The sequence below is a fragment of the Elgaria multicarinata genome, chromosome 20 (assembly GCF_023053635.1).
Source record: "Elgaria multicarinata webbii isolate HBS135686 ecotype San Diego chromosome 20, rElgMul1.1.pri, whole genome shotgun sequence".
Classification (NCBI taxonomy): domain Eukaryota; kingdom Metazoa; phylum Chordata; class Lepidosauria; order Squamata; family Anguidae; genus Elgaria; species Elgaria multicarinata.
The window spans coordinates 19,840,229-19,865,270 of record NC_086190.1 but is presented as its reverse complement, the minus strand read 5'-3'; the positions used below and the strand labels follow the sequence as shown (position 1 = coordinate 19,865,270).

The following is a 25,042-nucleotide window of genomic DNA, read 5'->3' as shown; positions in this document are numbered from 1 at the left end:
GCCTTTCTTTTTGGAAATTACATTCCATACGCTGTATATCTTTCTGTCACTCTGGACGGCTCAAGCAGAGCGCTCTGACGGCCCAGAATTTGTGGGTTCCAGAGAGTTCCAAGCCCATCCAGGTGACCTGGGCATGTCACATCATCAAATTCACTTCTCACTCCATGCCTGAAGGAGAACACATCATTTGAAAGTTTGCTTACATATCAAATTACCAGTATTGGCTCACTTGCTCTAAAGGCCATGCAGTGGCCAAAAAAAAAAAAATCCACAAGCAGAGCTAGGAAAAGAAATTTCCACTCCATTCACTCTCAGTTACACATCAGATTCAAAGTGGCTTTAAGTCCTATCTTGTATTTAAATTGTTTTTTATGATTATTGTAAGCTGCCCAGAGCAGCAGACATATGTTATAAATAAAACAAACAAACACATTCACCCATTATTTAAGTCATAATGAAAGGAAGATGTGTGCGAGTGGAAGACAAGACTACACTTTTTCTGATTACATGGATCGATCCAGATCTCCTTTAATCTGGATTCTGTCCATTAGACATACAAAAGCATGCTACTCTCCAAAAGGCGGATCATACCAACAGCATGAAGGGAAACCTAATTTCATCGTCTCTTGAAAAATCTGCCCTCCAAGACCCAAACTATGTCTATATGCGAAGAGTCATGACCTCACCAACTTTGGCCAGTAACACGCAAACCTATTCGAAGAGATTTCTGGCGACGATTATCAAACTTTGTACCCAGCGTTTCCCTTGGGAAGGAAAAGACAGAGATTGTGCTTGTTTTGTTTACACACTTTAAAAAGGAGTTGTTGTTTTTCAAACTTCATTCACTGGGGATTTTAGAGAATGTGATAAAAACTCAAACAAGTTGAGTTAAAAGTTTGAATGCTTGTAATCAAGCACGCCAACAGGCTAAAAAGTAAGATGAAAATTTAAAACCAACCAGGTCTGGACTGGCCATGGGCTGCATTCAGACATCACAATAAGCAAGTATTTTTTTACATTCTGGCTTACCATGAGCAAGCTAGCATGTTAGTGCATCTGGTTCAACTGCTTCCACTGGCTCCTCCTTCTAGTGGGAGTGGCTAAAGAAACCAAGGACTCTCTGTCCCTGATTGTGTTAGTGCAAACTAGGATGTCTTGACAAGACAGAGCCGTAAGCCAAGAACAAGCCCTGGGTTATGAATGCAGCCTGATCTTACAACCAAAAACTAAAAATAATCCATATAATTTAAGACCAAACAGAAATCAGAATAGAAACCAGCACAGAGCAGCACACAATCAATATCGAACAGCCATAAAACCCAGTGGAAGTGGTTCCAAGTTCTAAAATGCACTGAAATGTAATTTAAAATAGCCAGAAAAACAAAAAGATCTCCACATGGAGATCCTAACATAAGCGCCAGATGAGACTATCCGGGGAGGGCATTCCGTAACTTCTAGGCACAGGCTTCACCTCATTAGGTGGGCAAACCTGGAGAGGGGCCTCTATTGACGCTCTTAAGGTCCAGGCAGGTATATGTTGGAGGAGGTGATCCTTCAAGTAACCGTGCCACAAGTCATTTAGGGCTTTAAAGGTTAATATCAGGACTTTGAACTGGGCCCAGAAACAGACTGGAAATTGCTGCAGACTCCTGACACAGCAACCTCCCAACTCCATTCTGCTTCCTTTAAATTTCCAATCTTAAGATTAAGAATTCCAGCTGGTTTATTGCTATGTAAGAAAACATCCATCTTGACTCAGCCGACGCTGGGAAACATGAGGCATACTGGCCTTCCAGACGTAATGCCGCCAGTAGCACCAACACCACCACTTAGGAACCCTTTGACAAAACACAAGCTATGCAGCCATCAAGTTATTAGCAGGTAATGCTGAAGAAATGATTTAAGTACCAGCAGCCAGCCAAACTGAAGCAGAGGCATGCAAAACGACGGCAATCACGGAGTGGGGCGGAATTCTGACAATATTAACAGGACAACATACACATTTAATCCCCCCAGCACTCCCCAAATAATACAGAGTCGTGTGTTTATACACACACACTACTGAAGTACATTTCCTATTCCTGGTTGGGGGCTGAGAAGGAGAAGGGAGTTTAGCTTTGTCCAAGCCCATTATTTTCAGCTGCCAAATTCAACATTTCAGGAAATGCGGGGAAAGGGGAAATAAATCTTCAGCCCTTTGTTGTAGAAAAACCACCAGGGGCTAACAGAGCACGTCCATAATGACTGAAGAGCAAAGACTAATATGCTACAGAGGCGGGTGCCACAGAAGCAGCACTTCAAAAGGCTTTTTCCTTTTAACAGGAAATTAGGTGGTGCTTGAAAGGTTTTCTGCACCACAGCAGGCCTGGAAAATGCATATCCAGGCTGGATTTGGCTGACCCTGCAAATCTGCCGGCACCCTGGGCTCTTGCCCTGCCTCTCACACAGGCTGAAGGCTTGCTCGTCCCCTCAGCCTCCTGCTTTGTAAAACAAACAGCACACACACACACACCCAGGCAGGCAGGGAGGACGTCCATATCACCCAGCGCCTCTCGGGAGGTGGCACACGGCCAAATCCGACTGGATGATTCCAGCTCAGACTGGTTCTGGAGACACAAACAAGGAGTGCCTTGCGTTGCCTACACTATTTGGACACAGCAACGGCTCCCAGAGAATAGGAAGCGCCTCGCAGATTGGCTGCAGAAGAAGAAGACCTGGCGCCTGGCTTGGCCACCTTTTTACAGCCGTCGTATCTGTACGCAGCAAGGGAGGACGGCGAGCCCACGCCGACTGATCTTATAGGGAGGTGTTTAGGAACCTTTTGTTTGTTTTGTCGTAAGTTCCAACTCTATTTGTAAAAACGATGAAGGACCTATGGTGCTTGAAGGCAAATGCATTATGGCGTAAGATTTGTAAGTCTTTCGGGTGCCACCAAAACCTTTTGCTGCAGGAGACTAATGGCTATCGCTCTCGAACCCTTTGTGACCAGGACCTGTCCAAGATTTGCTGTGCAAGCAGTGAGCAACTGTCTTCCCCACTGAAATAAAACCTCCTAACTCAGCCGCCTTGGAAAGAAACCCAGAGCCTGTTTCTCACACCCGCCGCCTCTGAGAGCTACATTCCATGTGGCTGAGCAGGAGGGGGCGGCTTAAGGCAAGGAATGTTAACACCTCTAGAAGAGACGGCGCAACTCAGAGGGGCTTCACCCGACAAAAGGCAGGCAGATATGACCGGGCAGCTTTTAAACCCAAAACTAGAGAGCAGCACACGCAGGGTGCCGTTTTATGGCTTCAGGACGGACAGCCTCATTTTGTAACCGAAGCCAGCGCACGGCCGCTTCGTCACGAGGGTTCTGACCTAAGGAAGTTCTCTTTCTCCTGAGAGAAATGTTTAAAAAGTGAAACAAGGCTCCCTTCCTCTGAAGAACTGCGAGGGGTCTGTGTGTGTGTGCGTGTGGAATCTGTGTTCGATTAAGAAAGAAACTGGATATGCTCCTGAAGGAAGAGGTTGCGTTGGTGGGTTCCTCTAGATTAGACTGTGTGCACCATGAAAAATACGGGAAAGGCAGGCAATAGAGAGAGAGGAGTACTAAATGCTCAGTTCGTGTTCCACGGAGCCCATGCGGTCACTGGTTTAGCGGATCCGGCGACCCCAGCACTCATCTGTTCCACACAAGGCTGTTCCTCAGTGCCCACTTCTTTTTTCTGAAAGCATACCAGCTCTCTCTCTCTCTCTCTCTCTCTCTCTCTCTCTCTCTCTCTCTCTCTCTCACACACACACACACACACACACATACCTTCTACATTTATAGAGCCATTGTGCCATGTGCCATACAGTCCCAGTTGCAGTTCTCCACTCCGGCTGCCTCAGCTGGAGCAATTGCACTTGAAACTGCCTTTGTTGAGGCTAAACTCTGAAGCTGTTTTCCCAATTGCCCCCATGAACAGGAAGCGGCTAACCCACTCACCCTCCTCTAAATACCATTTTAAGCCAATGATTCATTCCTCGCTGGCAAATTCTTGAGCAGGGAAGGGAGGAGGGGGCAACGGTAGGGAAAGGCCAGTATTATGTAATGAAATTAAGTTTGCCAATATCTGCTTTCGCTCCGGGAGATGAGGCCGACAAGTCCGATGCAGCAACCCAACAAAACCTCTCTGGCAAGCCAACTTTCAGAAAGTCTTCGTGTCTAGTCATGCTGGTTTTTTCCTAGCAACTTCCGCAACAGGAACTTTCATCTTTATGTTTTAAGATAGACACACAAGTAATTAACAAAAAGGGTTTCCAGCAAAGTCCATCTGTTCTATGACAAGGGTGAATTTCACCACAGAAGAATTGTTTTCTAAAGTGCATAGCAACTATGTCATAAAAACACACACATAAAAAAGAATGAACTCAAGTGGAATTCACTGGACTGATTTTCTTGAATTCTAAAAACAACACTATGTTTTAAGTATGTTACTCTCTGAAAGTAGCATATCTCAAAAGCTGGACTTCCCCGTGAGTACCAGACGGCTTCAAAAGACTGATATGACAGAACAGTCTTAAAGACACTCATCACAGGTTTTGGCAAGTATGCCAGAGAAATTGACACAAATCTTGTCAAAAGGCTCAAATTTAATGATCTTGCAACTAGAGGAACAGTTTCAAGGAGTGAAGATTTTGACGGAACCCAAAGCATGAAACTATTGCAAGTTAGGAGCCACTTTTTGCAAAGTCCTCTGCTTGCAACTTCCAAAATTAATTTTCTTCAATTATTCACATGCATTGGGAGCACTGGCAGTTTTATAAGCCCGTTTAAATCCCAGAGAGAGCCTAGAGTCAGGCTTGTGCATTTTTAAAGCAAAAGACCCAAAACGTGGAATCCAAGGTGTTTGGTTTGGAATAAGAGCCATAGCTCACTGTCCGAGCATATCGAAGGTCCCAAATTTAATTGCCAGCATCTCCTGATAGGGCTGGGAAGGACTCCTGTCTGAAACCTGAAGAGCCACTACAGTCGACACAGGAAAAACTGAGCTAGGTGGGACTGATGGTGTGACTCAGGATAAAGGCAGCATCCTATGTGTTTCCTTTTAAGGAATATGTCCATATTCAGGCACGCTTTCCACCAGTGAGCCTAGTTTGGCTTTCATGACCTTTGGCAACCTGACACTCACTTGACATTTACTTCGGATGACCCGCGTTCTATTCCAATACTCCTCCCATTCTCCTGTAACTCTCCATTAGTAATTGAAACAAAGAACAACAGAAGGATTCCTTGATATGCCTGAACAGCGCTATTTCACCATAGTGCCCTGTGCAGCTAGAACCACAGTTTATACTAACAGACCATTCACCTCCCAGGGTTTGTGAATTAAGAGCGGTGTGGCGCTTCCTTTGACAAACAAAAGATGCTGCAAGAGAATCTGGAGATGGAAATGAGACAGAAGAATAATGAATCATTAGCAAAGGGTCCTAAATAGAAGTGGGGAAAGCAATCTGAAACCAATCATGTCTCCCTTGTTCCAGGAAGCGCCATTTAGGACTGCATGGCTTTAAGCAACAACACCTTCAACTCTTGGAACAGCTCAAATGTTGTATGTATTTATTCTTGCTGGCCATTTGAGCTTTCATGTGCCTAAAACAGAACTAAATCCAGGGGACACGTACTACAGTCCCAGACCTTCTTCCTCAGCTGAGGGGGCAGGATTTTTTCACGAGGGGGGGCAGGCAGAGGGGGAGACAGAACAGAAAGACATTTCAGTAATATATGCCTTATTTTGGGGTGGGGAGGAGGTAAGAGATCAATACTGGGACCCAGAGCAAAACGTGCCAGCAAGACATTAGCATACCTGTCACTGCTGGTACTGCTACTGCTGCTGATGGAATCGCTGCTCGAAGATCTGCTCCTGGAGCCGCTGCCACTAGGCGACCTGGTAGGCCTTGACGCTTGGCTCGCCAGCCTCTGGGGAGACTGGGTCCTCGACTGGGATGAATGTGGCGACCGGCTCCTGCTGTGCTGGTAATTCCGCTCTGGCCTTCTACCTCGTACCTCCCGCGTGAGATCATCCCTGTAGATATCCCTGTGTACCACGCTGGGCAATGTAAACTGCTCCCGGGCCCGAGGTTCGTAACGGGGGTCATGAGTCTCAAAGCGGCTCGGGCTGCGACTCCGAGAACTGTAGTAGAGTCCATGTTGTAAAGTCCGCTCCCGAGGATCTCTGTAGTAATCCTGATCGTAATGTCTTGTCCGATCAAATGCTCCTGTCCCCCGTTCATGGTGTCCATAGGCACTATGTTCATAAGCACGCTCCCTGTTATCTGAAGCCCTGCATTTAGGAGGGGGGAAAATATTTGTGTCACTCAGAGAGGGAGGATGGCGTCCCAACATCACACAAACATTTAATGTGGCATTGGCTATCTTTGCAAATAATAAAAACTCTAAATGACAGTGACCTATTAAGCAAAACAAATGAGTGTGGTCCTTTCACACGACTTCTCAGTTACACCAAGACAGAACACAGACTCTGTTTCACCGCTCAAACTGGGCTTTCATGACCAGAGATCTATACCGCAGAATTCAAACTTGAATTCAGTCGTTTTAAATAAATGTTTAGCTTAAAAGCCCCCGTGAAACACAGGAGCCCACAAAAGGCAAGTTGTTGGGTTTGGGGTTTTGTTTTGCTGCGTTTTTAAAAAACAAAAAACTAAACCCAATTGTTATGCATTTTTGCATCTAAGATTTCTAGGACACAATGTGAGCGCATCTAGAGTCCTCTGTACATTGATCCTAGTAATTACCAGCATCAAGGTATAGACAATTGCTCAGTGCCACAGAAGACAGAAGCATGCCCCCCACAATGAGCTAAAGATAAATAAATCTGCCAATTGATTGGTGAGATATTGGGGGGGGGGGTTGTAAGCAGCTTTGGATCAAGGAAGTGTGAGGCCTTAATATTTTAATAATAAATAAAACTAATTGCAGCTGTTTCTGTACATCAAGTACAGAGTCAGTACTTTGCTCCAGGGTCTACGGTGTGCTCCAGAGTTAAAGAGAACACCATTGCTGTGTCTAAGATGGCTTTACGGCCCAGGATACTCATCAGCTCTTGCCTATGACCATGTTTTAACACTGAAAGGAAAGACAACGGTAGTTTAGTATTCTAATTTAGAAGGGTATCTGCACGGCCCATCTTTAGCGGCATGGGGAAAGGTTAAATAATCCAGAACAAATGGTTGCAGATTTAGTAATAGAGACAGTGGCCTCTGTTAGTTACAAAGTTTAATAATCCAATTTAGGAAGAGGGAATTTAAACCATTCCCTTTGAACAGTCTTCCTTGAAAACCAGTTAGCAGCTACTTCAGTTCTCTATCCAGTGCAAGCACACTTTCTGCATATACTCACACACACACTCACACATGCACAAACACTCAAAACACACAAGTTACTCCTCTTCTGCTGGGTCTCAGGGTAGATCTTCTATCAAAACTGATGGAATTGTTTTATTTTTTCCAGTCTTAAGAGTGGGTTAGAATCTTCCTTGATTATAAACTTCTCTGTCTTGCTACAAATGCATCTGGGGCCCAAGCCCAGTAATCCCTGAGATTGGTGCATCTTAAGGTGTTTGCCTCTCTGAATTCCTGCCTCTTGAACAATTCAGAGTTGTCTAACAAGAATGTGAAACAAAATTCCAATGCGGGCATTTAAAATGCATAACATACAATAATGTGCAGCTGCATGCAAACTATCTCAAAGTGTGTGTTCATACATTTATATATTCCTTTATTTCAGGGGCTCTCTTCCTTCCTTCCTTCCTTTTTTGAGAGAACAAATTCAACAAGCACTCTGCACCCTATGGAATGTTAAATCAGTGAGAGCTGTTATGATAGAGTAACAGAAGAATTACCATTAGAGTAAAATACTCCTTATCCATTAGAAGGACACAGAAGACAGACAAAAGAACTAGCAGAGCTGAAAATCTAATGACTACAGCAGCGCTGATTATCTATTAGTACTAATTACTACTGGAGTTAGTGGAAAAAGGGGGATTGACTTGGGTTAGGAGAGGGGCTAAGATACACAGGGCAGGACATACCAACCTTTTCCAAGTGTGGAAACACGACCTATATTCCCAATTAAATCTAGGGAGAGAATTGTGAACATAACTTCCCCAATTTTGGCCCCTCTTATAGGGGTAATCCACCTTCTTAGTGGCCAAGGGTGTCAAAATGATATTCTAGATGAGCGAGCAAGAAAAAAAAATCTTAGTGAGAAGAGGGGGAAAAATCCACTGGAAGCCAGATGTCCCAGAATAACATAAGGAGGGCTCTGCAACCCAGACTTCGTTCTTCAGACAGCAAGCGCTTCTAAGTACATCCAACAGAGTGTCTCTGCAGCCCTAAGTCTTGGTAGAAAACGCACCAAGGTATGAATGAACGCCTCGCTGCTGGCTAGGAGGCATCCTCTGTCCATCTTTGTAACCATCCAGCCAAGTCAATTTCCTCTGATGTATCCACAAGCTGATAATCAACCCAGTGTCTTTAAAGCTAAAGTGCCTTTGAACTGTACAGTGGAAAATGCGTTTTTAACGAGGCTAGATAGTAATCCACTCCCCTGGGCCACTGGGATCTTGGCTGTGTACCATCCCACAAATTCAAGGTAGTAGCCATTATTCCAGCACCTTAACAGATGGCCTGTAACTTCCAAGACTTAGCAGCGTCCATCTCCTTCATTTCTGCCAATACCATGAGGAACAGTAATCCCAAGATATGCGGAAGTGATGTAGATCCAAAGGAGGAACCATCAAAAGCTGACTTCTGCACTCTTCACCATACCATACGTATTCCCACGGCTAGAGGTTGTTTGTAGAATCCAAGACAATGCATCGTGTGTGGGTGTGGGTGTGTTTTAAAAGCCTACTAGAAAATTTTGGTAACAATCCAATTTTATACATAAACTACATACACCAACAAAACCCTGAAAAAACTAGGCATGAAGCTTTGCCAGGACTGTGCAAATCCTACATTCTGAAGATACTCCGTAATGGATTTTGAGACTTGCAGTAATAAAAGTAACTCCACCTGATACGGATACATCCGAGTAAGGCCTTAACGTTATCCAAGAAATGGGACCGGTCAGTTCTAGAAGAATAGCTCCATCATCACGGCTGGCCGCAAGAAGTCTTCCGTCTTGGACCAGGTATCCAACCGGCTGCAGGAAACATCCTCTACGGATCCACAAGATTACCAGCCACTGGGATGGGAATCACTTCCGTTTCCAACCCAAAATAGGAAACGCAGATCATTCCCCAAATTTTAAATCCATCTGGGGGCCCTATACAGGAGTTTGTGTTTCTCACCACATCAAATACAAAATACCTGCCTAGTGAAACCTTGGAACTTACCCATCAAGTCTCCGCTCATAGCGTCCTTCCCGTGCATGAAGTGATGGTGGTGGGCCATACGTGGGCCCACCACCACCTCCTCTGAACCCAGAAACCTCTCTACTACGAGATGCTATGGAAACTGTATCATCCAATCCGCGAGCAGCACTAGGAATGGTTCCAGGTTCATTATAATCCGTCCGAAGGTCTCTGTCCCCCATTTTGTTGACGGAGTTGTGCGCCTTCTGGGCGCTCTTGATGTCCACAAAATCCACAAAGGCTGCCACGCCGCCTTCTGATCCCCTTTTGGGGAGAATTTTGACACTTTCAACACGTCCATATCTAGGAGAGAGAGAGAAAATCATATGTATTAAGGCTCACACAAAACAGGGTATCAAGCCACATTTTGGTAGGCTGAAAATTCTAGCACTGACATTGCAAACCTATGCAAGCTTGTTTGGAATTTACTGCAGTGGGTCTTACACCCAAGTAACTGTAGTTCAGATCCTGGCTTGAATTTCTAATAAGCAAGAAATTCTACGTGGCCTACAAACGCCCCTGAGGCTTCTAGCACCATGTACTTTAAAAAAGATTAAATAAAACAAAAATGTGGCTCTTCAGTTTTGACGAGTCCTAGATTTAACCAATATGTGCAAGAAGGTGTCATCAAAATGGGAAATTATATCAAAAGAAAAAGGGATCCCGTACACGTTGCAACGCTCTTTAATTCAACCAATGTTAAAATAACGAGACTGGAGTAGAACATGGATTTATTAAATGTATTTATTTGCATCCTGCTCTCACCCGAGAAATTGCTCATATTTGTTATTTCCTAAGTGCCTAGAAGAACACAAAGGCACTGTGCACGATGTTAAAACATAGAATAAAGCCCTGCCCCACAGGCTTACAATCTGAATAAAGTCAACTGCAATGGTTTAAGCCAGGATTGGAAAGGTATTTGGGAGAACAGCCAACTAAAATATTTCCTGTTCCTGGATACCAGCAACAAGATTTGGCACACGCGGGCAACCAAGTATGTGCCCGCGATGTTTCCAGCCCTGGTGTAAAGGCCTGGACGTAGCCTATGACCATTAAGCAAGAAAGTTGCAGCTCGCTCTGCTTCACTTACAAATCTTGTAGTATTTTCACAGGACAAGGCTGTGAACGGGTAAAATGTTTTGGGAATCATTCAAACAAGTTTCTGAATATCAAAAAACAAGCAAGCAAGCTCTTCTGAGCTTCCAACTCATCTGATATAGTTAGTTCTATAAAAATCACATGTTCCTTATGAATGTTCTTTTTTTAAACCAAAGGGATATGCGAAATAAACTAACCTGGAGAAAAACGATGAGCAGTTTTCTCTCACTAGACAGACAGTGCCACAACGTCGGTTTGACAACCTTTACGCATCTCTCATTGCCCTTTATGCACTTGTTAGGGCTGGAGAAAGACTTCTAATGCTGACACATTGGATTCATGTTTTTAGGAGCCCGCATTAGAAAGTCTAAGCACAAGCACTGCCTGGGTCAAACTCCCAGGCACTTGGGTTTTTTCAGCCCTCAGTCAGTAAAAGCAAGATCAGATTGCTTAAGTGAAAACGAAGAAACAAGCCCCACTTATGATTACGTGCCAATAAGGTCGAAGTTTACACAGGATTGGATTTATACCTTTCTCACAAGGCTATTCTGTCTCCAGGTTTAAGCACCAATGAAACCCACAGGACTCATCAACATGGATGTGTGAGAACTGGCACCACCACCAACAAAAAATCCACAGGAAGAGGATGCTCCTGGACGTGGCGGACTCCCCCACGAAAGGCAAGGAAGCCACTGACAGATGGAACACCCACATTTACTAAACATAACCCACGGGGAGCTCCATTGCTCGCGAGTAGAAACACAAGTCCATCGTGGCATTTGACCACTCCTCCTCACTTGTTCTGCACCCCAGCAGGGCCCAAGACTGTAAGAAGGGTAGCATGGTGCAAAGGGTGGAGCATGTTTTGGTTTTCAATGCATGTTAAGCACTATAGAAACCAGATGGTGGGAGGATGCAGCAGGACTGCGGTGCGGAGTCTCCCCTCAGACACCAAGGAGTCAGCATAACCAATCCGTGGAGTGGGGAGCTCAGTCACAGAGGACATACTTTGCATGCCGAAGGTCTCAGGGGTTTGAGCCCTGATGTCTCCAGGAGCAGGTGGCAGGAAAGAGGTCTGAACCAGAGGGCCTGGAGGGCCTTTGCAGTCAGGAGTACTCAGCACGGGGCTGGATGAACAAAGGGTTCAAAACTGGCCTAAGGCAGCTTTCGGTATTTCTAAGGAGTAGAACAATGCCCACGTTGGCTAGGGGTGGTGGGAATTGTAGTCCAACATATCTGGAGAGCACCAGGTTGAGAAAGGCTGGAGCCGGGGGGGGGGGGGAGGGGGAAGTGCAGGCAAAAGGCAACACGCAGGATAGAGAGGGAGGAGCAGTTTTAAAAGCAGCACAGAGCTGGGGGAGCCGCTGCCACATCCCCACCACAGAGCTTGAAGCCCTGACACCTTCGGCTCCAGCGCAGATGGCATAATACTTGCTTGCCCATGCCTAGGAGCCCAAGGGCACGCACCCATTTGGCACAGGGCGCTCTCTCCCGCAACGAGCGGGGGGGGGGGGGTAAGTGTGGTGGCTGCTTTTCAAGGAGGGGAGGGGGCGCAAGCCCCCACAGCTCCAGCCCCACCAAAAACCAGGAGGCTGCAGCTAAGCCAGCAGGAGGCTTTCCATGATCGGAGGCCGAGCACGGCCCGGGTCTTTTTAATTGTGCGCACCCATTAGTCACCCACCGTAAAGATTAATCAGCCTGGTGATCCGGCCCAGCCCCACCCACTGGCCAATGGCCAAACTGCTCCCGCGTTGGCCGTTGCTGCTGGGAGGGGAGCTGCATTGCTTCATGCTATCAGATCCAGGAGGGAGGGGGAGAAGGAGAGATCTGCAATGCCGCATCACGGGACCGGTTGCTGCAGCAGAACAATGCACAACCAGGAAAGGAGCACTTTCTGAAGGGCTGCCGGAGGGCGCACAACGGGGAAGAGGGCATTTTGCAGGGCGGCGTTGGCAGGTACCGCAACGTGGGCGTTTGCAAAGGACCACAGAGGAAGAGTGCAGGCGTAGGGCAACCTTTGCCCAGGCACCGGCAGGCTGAGAGGGGAGACAAAAGGACAGGAGCCATCATGACCTTGCTGGTGCCGAAAGAGCGTCCCTTGTGAAATGTTCACTCCCTATCTCTCCAGTCTATACCCACGTCAGCCTTTTCAAGAAGGCGGCTGCTATTTCCCAATCGCTAGCAAACAGAACAAAAACCAAGCAGGCGGTGGGGGTAGATGGGGGGTGCTGCTGAATGTCAGCTCTAAAAAGCCTAACAAAAGCAAAGGTAGGGTGTGTGTGTGTGTGTGTGCGTGCGCGCGCGCTTTAAAGCAGCCTTCTCCTGCTTGCATAATTCATGCTAATCAATAAGTAACTTGCACATTTTGCCGAGCTGGTTTCATGATAGGCTTGGCTTTCTGGTGGCATCCAAGAAGCTACTTCTGCAAGAGAAACCCTCTTTGTTACAGAGAAGGCACAAAGCCCTCTCTTTAGTGGTCTGGCCAGGGAGAGAATGGCCAGTCTGTTCCTTTAAGGCTCCAAGAAGACACCTCCAGGAAGGCAGGAGATTAAAAGCAGAACCCGGTGCCCCCTTGTTCAATCGTTCAGCCACTATCAACAAGTTCCATAAAGCCACGCTAATCCGGTTTTCCAGCACTGTTCATGATTTAAACATGATCCGTTTATTCACCTGGATCAGGCCGCTACTGGTACAAGGAGCCTCACAGCACCGCTGTGTCTTCCCCTCCATGCACACATTTCTTCCTTAACAATAGACCCCAGGGCAGATGGGATTCCCAGCCACCCCCACCCCGTGCTGGCTCAATTAAACCAACCTCTTCATCGGCACCGGCACCCTCAGACTAACGTGTCACCAGGAAGAGAGACAAGCTGGGGCTGAACTGGAGAAATGGTGAGACCCCAAGACTCTCTCATCATGTTCCACAACAACCAAAGCTAATGCTCTACATATCAGCATTTTAAAGTTTGTTAACTATCATCAAGAAGATAGACTACAAATGATTCTGAGGAGGAGGAAATTGAGAAACATGGGGAGGCAGAAATCTGAAGAGGCCCCCAGAAAAGATACAACTGAGATATATGGGGGAGATGATGCAGACACATTCTTCAAAGCAAGACATTTCATGCTAATGGAGAAAGGGTGGTAGGTAGTTCAAAAGCTAATATTCCATCAGTGAATCCTCTTTGTTAATATTTTTAACCACTCCACTGGCACAACTATGCAACTATATCTAAGACACACACACACGCTCTCTCTCTCTCTCTCTCTCTCTCACACACACACACACACACACACACACACTTTATGCAGCCATTACTGGTCAATTCGGTTCTCTTTAAAGTGTGGGGATGAGAAAGAGCTTGCGGCTTGAAATGCTGATCCCACCCCCACCCCCTCCCCGCCCGCCCGCCTGCCCATTGAAAGCAGAACTGAACTGCTGCTGCTAATTTGCTGGCAACAGACTCCAATGGCCCAAGGCAGAAAATAGTTTAATTAACAATGCTGATTGGGAAGAAACTATATTCACAACTTCTGCAAAACACAGACACGCAAATATAGTGTGGGTAGGTGGGGATGGGGTGGGGGTAACCCAGTGCCAAGACCTGCCATTCACTGTTTTACAAGTAAAACAAACCTTGTCTTCTTTAGACAAACCCTATTTCTACACAAATTGCAGAGAGGAAAACACTTGGTTCCACATCTTCTGTAGGAACTTGCTAACCGCTATAGGTGACCAAGTCAGAGGTGCTGCAGCGGCATCCAGAGAATGTAAGAGCAGCTGTGCTGGATCACACCAAGGCCTCCTCTCTGTTCCCACAGAGGCCAAGCAGATGCCTCTTGAAAGTCTGCAAGGAGGGTAGGAGCACAAGAGCACCCACCCCCACATACAGCATTATACATGGCCACACTGATCCTGGAGGTGGCATATAGCCATCAGGACTAGTAGCCACCGAGAGAGCCTTGACCTCATGAATCCTCCACTGTAGATCCTGCATTAAGTGGGTGGTTGAACCAAATGGCCTCCAAGGTTGCTTCTATGTGCCCCCCTTTGTCTATGAGAGTCTAAGGGCAAAGTAAATGTCTACACGGCGATTTCCCAGGGGCTGAGGCAGGTAATGGTTATCAACACTTCTATTTGGGAGGGGGAAATCCTAATTAAATTAAAGCTCAAGACCTGCAATACATATACAGGTAAACTGACTTAGTGACAGGCATAAGACAGAGGAAAATAATCCTATTCCAGCAGTTACTTTTCATTAATCTACTTGTATATGGCTAGATACGCCAGAAATAGTTACACTAAAATAAATTGCCAGCGCTTTCCCCCTCGTGTAATAGGAGCCCAGGAGTAAGTTCTGAACCTCTTAACTCAGCTGATGTCAGGCAAGCAGCTCACACAAAGAAAGGGAAATCCTTGTGCATACCGAGTTCATTCCCCAAGAAGGTGAATCCAGAACAGTGAGGCATTCTGCTGGCATGCCAGGCTAAAACAGTTTGCTTTATGGGGCCCAGACCTTCATTCTAAGCTCAGAACACGGCATCAGGTTTTCACAAGCACACTTGCCACAGTGAGCACGGTGCCACTTCTGGGGAGCGTGGCAACACCTTCTTCACCCATGCTTTCCTGAGGGGCAAAGGAGATTCAGGCCTACCTTCCTGTCAGGAAAGGCCCGGCTTGGATGGCATGTTGGACAGCATTGCCCCAAGGCGCACAGAGCACCGCCAGGAAATGACACCCCAGCACACACGGTTCCTGTCCGCACTTTCTATGTCTCTCTTCCCTGCAGGAGAGCTGCCTTATATGGAGCCAGACCACTAGTCTATCTAGCCCAGTATGGTCGACACAGGTTGGAAGCAGCGATCTCCAGGGTTTCAGGCAGGATTCTTTCTCAGCTTTAACTGGAGGATGGCAGGGATTGAACCGGGGACCTTCTGCATGTGAAGGTCTCAGGTTCAATCCCAACAGCTCCAGGTCAGGTTGGGAAAGAACCCTGCCTGAAACCCAGGAGAGCCACTTGCAGACAGACCAAAAAAAGGAAGAGAAAGTAGAAAAGTTTTAATCTCTTTGTACAGATGTCTCAAATGTTTAAAAATGTATTGTTGTTACAAGACTTTTTGAATAAAAGCTCAACGTTTCGGATCTGCTGATCCTTCTTCAGGAGCTGATATAACAGAATAACATGAACAATGTTTGCTGCAGATACAACAGGCAAAAAGAACGCAAGGAAGTCTTTTGACTGCTTCATTTGGACTTTTTGGTAGTTCATGTTATTCTGTTATATCAGCTCCTGAAGGATAGGCAGATCCGAAACGTCAAGCTTTTACTCAAAAAGTCTTGTAACAACAATACATTTTTAAACGTTTGAGACATCTGTACAAAGAGATTAAAACTTTTCTACTTTTTAACACTAGAAACTATCTCTTCCTTTTTTTGGTTTCACATAGTATTTTCCCCTCATCATTTTGACTTGCAGACAGACAACATAACCCCGCACTCAAGGGTTGAGTGTGGGTTGTCATTGAACCACGGATTGCTTCTGCAATGTGGGTTGAAATATTGTCTGAACTCAGCTACAATAACAAATAATGGTTTATTAACAAAGGACAACCCACAGTCTACAAGGCAACAACAAACCATGGGTTCTCTTTATGGATTGTTCATAGTTAACAAACCATGATTTGTTAGTGTGGCTGGGCTCAGACAACACGATAGCCCATGTTTCAAGAAAAGACCAATACTCAATCCTTGAGCATGGGTTATTGTGTTCTGTGAACTCAGTCAGTGCAGAAAATACAAAGCTAGATGGAACAGTGGTCACTTCGGAAGTTCATGGGGGGGGGGGGGAGATGCATGCAAGCACTTCCCAAGGCACACATACATGTTGTATTCAGGTGTATGCACTCAAGAATCAAGAAGTGGAGCAAGAATCAGCCCTGTGGCTGGACTGAGCTGAAGTTTTTAATGTTTCCTCCAGTGCACCAGGGCAAGGCAAGGCAAGGACTAGAAACCAACTCTCACCAGTGCCTTGGAGGTTTAAAACTTGGGAGTTATGCACAAAAACAGTCTTTGTGACTGTGTGGAAAGCATACAGAAGCACAATTATGCAGATCGAGCACTATCAGACTAAATACAAGGTATGGGACTAGCAAATGCTTTGACACAGACTTCCTGTGATGGAGGAAGAGTGCTCTTTTCAAAGCATGCCAGAGCACCTGTTGGGACCGCATGAGAAGACGTGCACTGGAAGAGCAAGGAAACACATCTGGATCTAGACAAAGTTCTACTTGAATCCTCAAGCAAAAAAGGAGGAGGAAGCTACGTGCATATAGGAATGTGTATGTATAAGGCTATTTTCAGAAGGAACCTCTCTCAAAGACTGGACCCCCAGGACAATAAGGACAAAGTACTGCCCTCGGGCTTTGCAGCATGAGCAAAGAGGTTGGAGTCCTATGCTTTCCCATTCTAACATAAAGATATGGGTTTGGGACCTCAAGGGGGGGGCACAGCCAAAGATAACAGCTGCCACACTCAAGCCAGATCTACCCTGTTACTTCTTAAACTTACAGGGGGGAAGAAAGAGTTTTTGGGGGTGTATGAGGGAGTGAGTGGGGGGAGGAAGGAAAGGAAGCACAAAAACAAACTTTCACTTTTAACTGAATAAAATACAGTTGTTACGAAGTAGCTCTCCTGTGAGTGAGCAGTACAGACTCCATTTTGAGGCAGCCAACAGTCAAGATGTCTTCACCCCTCCATCTCAAACAGAGATGAGGAAAAAACACAGGAATGGGACTGAGAACAATCACAAGGCTAGGTCAAGCAATTCATTTAGATAAGAATCACCTTACTTAGCCACAGACGCTCTATGACCAATGTCTAAAGATTCCTTACAAGTGTGTGTGTGTGAGTCTCATTAGAACGTGTGCAAGTTGTACACAGGTCTAATGAGAGCATATCACGTAACACAGTAAAGGAGATGTTTATTTGGATTTTAGAAAATATAACCTCATTGTTTTCATTTTTGGGCTTCTTTAATAAATAAAATTTAAAAAACCCAGAATGTCTTAGCTATAGCCTTTAGACCCGGGCTTTAACAGGTTAGGGTTCTAAAAAGTTGCGTGCTTGCAGTCGATGTAGGAAATATAGAGAAAATTTATTTCCTGTGTCAATATATAATTAAAGGAGTCGGAGTTGGAGGTTTTATGTGCCGACTCCACAGCCCTCTTAAAGGCCAACTTGGCCATGGCTTGCTGAAGACTAGTCCTGCCCCCAAGGGCAAAGAGAATCCTCAACATGGAGGAGGCTGACCAAAAGGGAGGCTTCCTTCCCACTGGCTGGATGCAATTTTGTAGCTGGGTGCACTTTTTTGCGATCCTTCCAGAACTGTGTTTCGAGGCTGGGGTTGCGCCGGCAGACCACAACCCAAGGTCCCCCGGCACCCCAATACACAGTAAACTACACAACCCAAGAATGGACAAGTAACCACACAGTCAGTGGCATAAATTCATACTAGATTCCGTTGCTTTGGGAAGTGTTTCACAAGTCCCACTGCTTGTGCCCATATATTCTGCATTGTTCGTGGCTTTAATTTTCAAGTGTTTGACGCCCTCCCCTTTTTTCTTTTTAACAAGTGTTCCTTTCTCTAAGCTTTAGCATATTTATTTATTTATTTATTACATTTTTATACCGCCCAATAGCCGAAGCTCTCTGGGCGGTTCACAAAACCATGAAGTGCTATAATGAAGTGCTATAATTAAGGCTGCCTACTTCTGTGCACTAACTGAAGAGGTGTCCCCTCCCCGCTTACCTCTGTACTCTTATTGAGCTACTGAAGTTGCTCAGAGCAAGTACCAGGGTAGCAACCATGGAGGAGTCTGATTGCAGTCACTCCCCCATATGAGCAAAGGGGTTGGCTGGGGGGTTGGGGGTGTGTGTAGGACAGGTGTGTGTGTGCACCTGTCATGGGACTATCCAAGAGATGTCCAGAATGGTCACACCCGAGTGTTCATGTGTCTATTCAAGCAGTACTAGTCACTCTTCAAGAGGCTACTTTCAGGGTACAGCTTAAGGCACCAAAACAACATGCAAAACCAGTTTGACCAGAGATTATGGAGGGACACGCACAAAAAACCAAGCCTGCATGCCATGGGCAATGACTGACTGGCCTATACCAGTGCCATCAAGTCTCTCAAGCACACATACTTGGATTACGTTCGTTTTCTTAGTCTATTCTGCTTTAAGACTGAAGCTCACAGATGATTGGCAAAGGTAATTAGCAGTCAAGAACTCGTTTTGTCAAGTTTTAGTCAGACTGGATGAGGACATGATTGCCAGTCGCCACCCACGCCAAAAGTTTAGAAATGTTCGTGGACTAAGAAGACAAGGAAGACACTTCTGTACCTCCTCATACATCAGTCTTTTTGGCAAGGAACCCGTTAGCCCAGCCTTCTCCAACACAGCAGCCTCCAGGTGTGTTGGACTAAAACTCCCATCATGCCCAATCATTGGCCACGCAGGCTGTGGCTTATGGGAGTTGCAGTCCAGAACATCTAGAAAGCACCACATTGAGAAAGGCTGCCTAAGGTTTTATATAAAACTTTTCAAATAAATAATATCATAGCCTAAGCATTACAGCACACAACACACATCCCAAGGGATGCTATGAAAACCTCTGCATTGTCTTTCGTCTCCCTGGAAGAATTTCAGACTTCCTGGAAATTTTACATCTGACAGATAACGTGACAGCTGAAGTTAGAGATTATAATGATTGTCCCCTAAACCTTATCCCTCCACTCCTTTAATTACCTCGTCAGGCATGTCCAGTTTCACGCAAGTCAGCTAGACTCCTGGAACGAAGTCAGATTAATTAGAATTTTGTAGAGCACTCATCCTGTCTAAGGCTGAAATCCTAGCACAATTACTAGGAAGCAAGTCCCATTTCACTCCCAGCAGCTTGCTTCCCTGCCAAATAAGCGTGTTTGGGATCAAGGCAGCAAGGTTTACTTTGGGAAGGTTATGTGCTTCAGGGCATGCCTTTCTCAAGTAGCCAGGCTACTTGCAAAACAGGAGCAGCCAGATCACTTTGCAGAATGTCCAACATGCTAGCATTTTATGATATCAAAATGAGTTGGGAAGGAATACCAATGAGACAATTTAGAAGCAGGCTTTGGAACTGTAGCCAAAGCTCCTCTTCCCAAGTCACAGCTACGTGTGAAGATTAAGGAAAACACCTTATGAGAAGTTTCACCAGGTGAAACTTTCTAGAGGTTTGACTGCCTTGTGGCCTTTTATTTTCTTTGAAACGTTATTTATAGAATGCTTTCAGAGCACAAAGATCTCTGGATGGCGTGATTGTTCCTCCCCAATGGAAACTGAAGATGCAGGTCATGACTACCACCATCTTACAGGTGGGAGGCTCGCTCAGCCATCCAGAAATCTATGGCTGAATCAAGTGAACGCAGAGCCGGAGCTCCTAATCCTGCACTCATTCCTTGTCTGGGAAGGAAGCACTCAAAGACTGCCCTCAGGAAAGCCACCGCAGCCTCAGCTGTTTATCAAGCCTGAAAAGTGAAGAATCCTATAAAACACAAAGCAGCAAAGCTGGAGCATTTCTGCCAGCAGTAGGGTGGTGATCCGGGAGCTGCAACCTAGAAAACTCTGCTCTCGTGCTTTCAAGGGATGAAACTGCATTAAACTGAATTTAAAACAAAGAGCTGTGATAAGGCAACAAACCAAACTCAGCGTAGTGAGCTCCACACTATTAAATGCAGTTATTCTGTCCCATGGGGATCACTGCTCATCCAGAGAGAGAGAGAAAGTCTACTTTCTCATCTACATCCTTCCCAATGACTCACCCCTCCTCTCTGCACCAAATCCTTCCTTCTCGAGTCAGTTGCAAAACAGTGCGTGCCTGTGCACACAAAAGCACAACTGGATTTATTTTTTAAAAGAGAAGGGAGCCGTTTGCTTAAAGATCCATGTATAAGATTCAGAGCCACTCACCCTCCCCTGCTTAGACTTCCATTAACCCTGCAAAGGCAGCGCCGTTGTCAAAAGGAAAGGCTGACTAGTTTCCAGCAGCACATACTCGTTAACGTTGGAGACAGGAGAGGCAGGACACCCACAGCTTGAATCTGCTTTCCTAGGTTGAGCTTTGCTTATCCATTAGCAAAAGGAAGGGGAGGACTTAGGCGCTGTGCAAACATGAAATGGAAGTTGCCAGAAACTAAACAGGCAATTGACATAAAGGCCATTTTTTTCTCATGCAAAAAATACCTTGAAGGATATGAAGAGTCGTGTACCTGGTGTTTCTATACACACACCACACACACACACACACACACACACACACGCTCCAAAACAAGAGTATTATTAAGATGCAAGGAAAACTGTAGGTTAGCTTTTCACACTGCTTCAGAACTTAAGAATAGCAGGACCCCCTGAGAAGAACTCACTGCATTTCCCAGCCTGTCTTTATTCACTAATTTATCCTTTCTACTGAAAATCAAAGATATCTTGTTTTCCTCTATGAGCTAATCAAAAGGGAATTGTGGACATTTGGTCTGATCCAGCATGGCTCTTCTTGTGTTCTCATTTGCGCAGAGGACAAATGTTACTATATTTATCCACCTTCTCTCGCAATCTGCTCTGCATCTGTTTCAGCAGTGGGAAATCACTTCAGCATTTCAATTATTGCAGTAGTTTGGGTTCAGTTGTAATTGTGAAACACTTTCAGTCACAGCTAATCAATTCTTCAGAATCCAAAGGAAAGGTACCGCTGGGGTTTCAGAATTCTTGAGAGTAATTCACAGAAAACTGTCAAAAAAATATGCACGCAGAAAGAGAAGGGATGGCATACTGCACAATGAGTTTGGCCTCCACTTTTAAACACTCACCAGCTTCCAAAATATTAGAGAATACTAATATGGATTTGAAAGACAGCCCCCACCGTGCAATTTTTAAGGATGCACGTGATCAGTCTGCAAACCTAAGGCAGAAAAACACTTGCATTTTGAGACTGCATTACCATCCTCCACCCATCCTCCCAAATGCACAATTCCTAACCAACAGCAACATTTTAGATCAGCCTGGTGCCCTCCAGATGTTTTGGACTACAATTCCCAGCATTTGTGACCATTATCCATGCTGGCTGTGGCACCCTAACATCTGCAAGGCGCCGGATTGGGTAAGGCAGTTTTAAACTGCAAGCTCCTTAGGGGCATGGGACTACTTTCCCCCCTTTCTGGAACTCTGTAATTTGCTATGTACATACGCAACACTATTTAATTAATAACGAAATAGTATCTTTTGACACAGACTTCATTTCAGGGAAGTTTTCTGAAAAGGATCACATTCATTTAAGAACTGACACGAAATACTGGGGAAGCACTCCACTTGCGTTTCATACAGGGATAGCCCAAATTACCAGAGATCCAGAGCTACAAAGCCAAAGAAAAACTGTGGGTAACCATGTTTTTTTTGGTTGTTGCGTTCAACATCCAAGCCCGACAAAGAGAATTCAAGAGGCTTGCACATGACTTTGTGGCATTTTAATTGGTCCTCATAAAAGGTATTCCCAAAACAAATACAATTTAGTTCAGTCTGCCCATCCTCTCTCAACACCCTTTGTAAGATTTTGTGTGTGCCCGCCCTGGTCTGAGCCACTTCGGTTTTCCTCTTTAAAGCAAGCCATTTCTATGTTATTTAGAACCCAGAAACCTATAAGCCTATTATTTGGCTATGCCTGCCGTTTATGTCCTGCAATATACCAGTATGTCAGAGGTAGCTCTTTTGCTTCTGTAGCTGCAGGAAGGTAATTACTGCTTGCTCAGGCCCCTCTGCATAGTCTTTGTCCTATTCGCAGGCTGGGGGATGGGTGGGAACTTCGTACCTTGGAGACCAGCTAAATCTGAAAAGGATTCCACCTCCACCTCCAAAACATAGTGGGTCTTTTCCAACAATTAAACCTAACACTGTATAGGGAACTGCAGGAAGTAGCCTTTCACATGCATATGCTCAGCACAGCTACGCAATGCAAAGATAGCAATGCAATTATTGTATAACTTGCCCCTTCCCCCACCCAACCTAGGGACATACAAAGGAAGGGCTTCTCCACTGTGAGGATACAGTACTTACAATCGTCTCCTGCCAAGGGGAGCTCAATTCAACAGATATTTGATAGTGAAATGACTTGGTAACCCACGCAGACAGAAAATGTTTTTGAGTATTTGGCCACAGCATGAATTCTGGAATATGCAGCTGGATATTTATGGGTCCTCCTCCTTCTCCAACACCACCAGAAAACAAATCTAAAACAGCCAAATCAATCTGCCGTTTAAATCTTAACACACACACACACACACACACAACAAATTTCAAGATATATATTTAAACTGATGCCCCATTCAGAAAGATGAAAGAAAGTGGGCCAATTAATTCAGATCCTTCCATTTTTCTGATCTATCACTAAGCAACTGCACCATGGCAACTTTGTCCAGCAATAAAAACGCTCCCTGAAACCAGGTTGAAGGAGACACACTGGAAAACCAGCTTTGATTCTCACTTGAGGAATCCTTCAACAATCTTGATGCCCAAGCCCATAAACTCCAACAACAAACAACACCAGAACCTATTCTATCACAGCCATGCAATGAAAATGATTAGCACAACAGATCAGTCTTTGTATTTTGTACACATCATTTTACACTCTGATTGTTAGTATTTCCAGCACAAGGGATAAAAGCAAAACAAGGCAACTCCTTCATTTTTACGTAACAGCTACCAAAATCTGCATGGCTGGATTTCGCTCCCGCCCCTGCGATTGCACCCTCCTCGTACCTAGATTTCAGCCTATTTGGGTTAAACTTCTAAGCTTCTCTCTACCACTCTGTATTTCTGTATTTCATACCGTTTGATACATGGATATCCTTAACAGCTAAGCGGCTGTACTTAGCCCCTTGCAAAACCTGAAGAGACTGTTTGAAAGGGGCTGTCCCTTGTGCACGCAGGCACGTACCACCGCAAGAACTGCTCTTTCCTAAGCGCGCTTTTCCCATTGCACATTTTGGAGGAAGCTCTGCAGCTAAGGCAGCGGTAACAAGGGAGCTGGACTGGACAAAGTCTCTTGTTACGCTGCCGCTCCTGCTTTACAAAAGCTCTACCACCTCCCTGTGATCAGCTCTGTTCTTTCCTACACAAACTGGGTCCTGGCCGCCATTTTAGAAAGGCATTCACACCAGCCAAACCACTGCACCATACACCACTTGGAAAAGGAATCCCTCCCCAAGTATTTCTCCCTTCCCTTTCCAGCCATTGGACGGTTAAGGGAGCACTGGTGTTTTTTTTTAAAGCACAAAAATGCCTCTAAGGGCAGGCAGGCAGGCAGGACTGCCAAGGGAACAAGGCAGTCTCCACGCTGCTGATCACAGCAAATGCTGCAACACACCGTTTGCATTCCTGCGCGTTTTCCTCTCTCAGGCACTGAAACTAGCACAAAAATGGACAAGGCAGAGAGAGGGGAACCATGAGGAAGAGAAAAGGAACCCTTTGCTCCCAGGCAGGCTTCATTTTGCATACAGGGACTCCGGACACATTAAAACCTGCTGTTCCCCCCCTCCCCACTACGAAATATTAAGGGATGAAGAATGAATGCCAAGTATCCAAGGTAACAGTACCAAACGTAATCAAGCTGCTGGTCTTCCCCCCCCCCCCCAACCGCAATCACAATATTAAGGCAGGGGAAGTAGAGGGAAACATCCTTCTTAACATAAAATTACAAATCAAGTACTTTGGGCACAAACTCAAAGCCCATATTGAACATCAACTAACAAGCAAAGACCAAGTAACCCAACAGCCTCCATTCAATGAAGCAGGGCAGTGCCACTGTCTTCCTTCGCTGATTCAACAGCCATGCTTGTCCCGTCCCGTCCCATCCCCCCCCCCCCCCTCACCGCCACATGAGGTAGCAACCAAGTCTATTTTTCCCATGGTGACTCATTAGGTGCGCTCCATAATTTTCCTACTCTAAACAGTAGCAAGAAAATTACAAGGAAAGTTACAAGCCTTTTCAGTCTCAACCTGGAAACAATTTCAGCTGGCCAAAATCCTTGTCTAGAATAGCAGAAATGGCTCCATAACATAGTGTCCGAACCTACAACCATTTATCATCCAGAATTTATCACCAGCACACAAAAGCCATACATGCACACAGGGGTTGGGGCTATAAGGATCATGATTATTAAGTCAAAGGGGGAAACACCACAATTAAGATTTCTTGCTAGCTGAAGAAGAATGCAACTATGATTTTTTTTCTTCACTAAAGAAGCAAGGAAAAGATTAAGAATGCAAATAACAATACCAATCTAGGCTTCAAAATTAGAGATCTCAGAAAATTGTTCCTTCACATAAGGAGCCAAAAATTCAAGGAGGATTTCAGCTTCTATTTACTCAAAGTTGTGCTTGAATTTCCAAGTCCCGAATATTTCCTTCACAAATCCCTTATTTTGTTTTAAGGAAGAACGAAGCAAGCCAAAAAATAAAAATAAGT

General features: G+C 45.4%; 1 protein-coding gene across 3 annotated transcripts in view; it reads right to left on the bottom strand.

The window, feature by feature from the left end:
- The window catches only part of SPEN (spen family transcriptional repressor), a 63,676-nt gene that overhangs the window by 36,778 nt on the left and 1,856 nt on the right, over positions 1–25,042 (bottom strand). For 2 of the 3 annotated variants that reach the window (XR_010026349.1, XM_063145321.1), the window contains exons 2-3: positions 9,381–9,701; positions 5,829–6,305 (exon numbers count right to left, since the gene is read on the bottom strand). Coding sequence is in view for 1 of the 3 variants with exons in the window: in XM_063145321.1 (XP_063001391.1) it covers positions 5,829–6,305; positions 9,381–9,701 (798 nt within the window). In the remaining 2 variants the exon portion in view is untranslated. Of the gene's footprint in view, positions 1–5,828; positions 6,306–8,076; positions 8,212–9,380; positions 9,702–25,042 lie in introns of those variants that run through there. The other variant, XM_063145322.1, reaches the window with a different exon arrangement.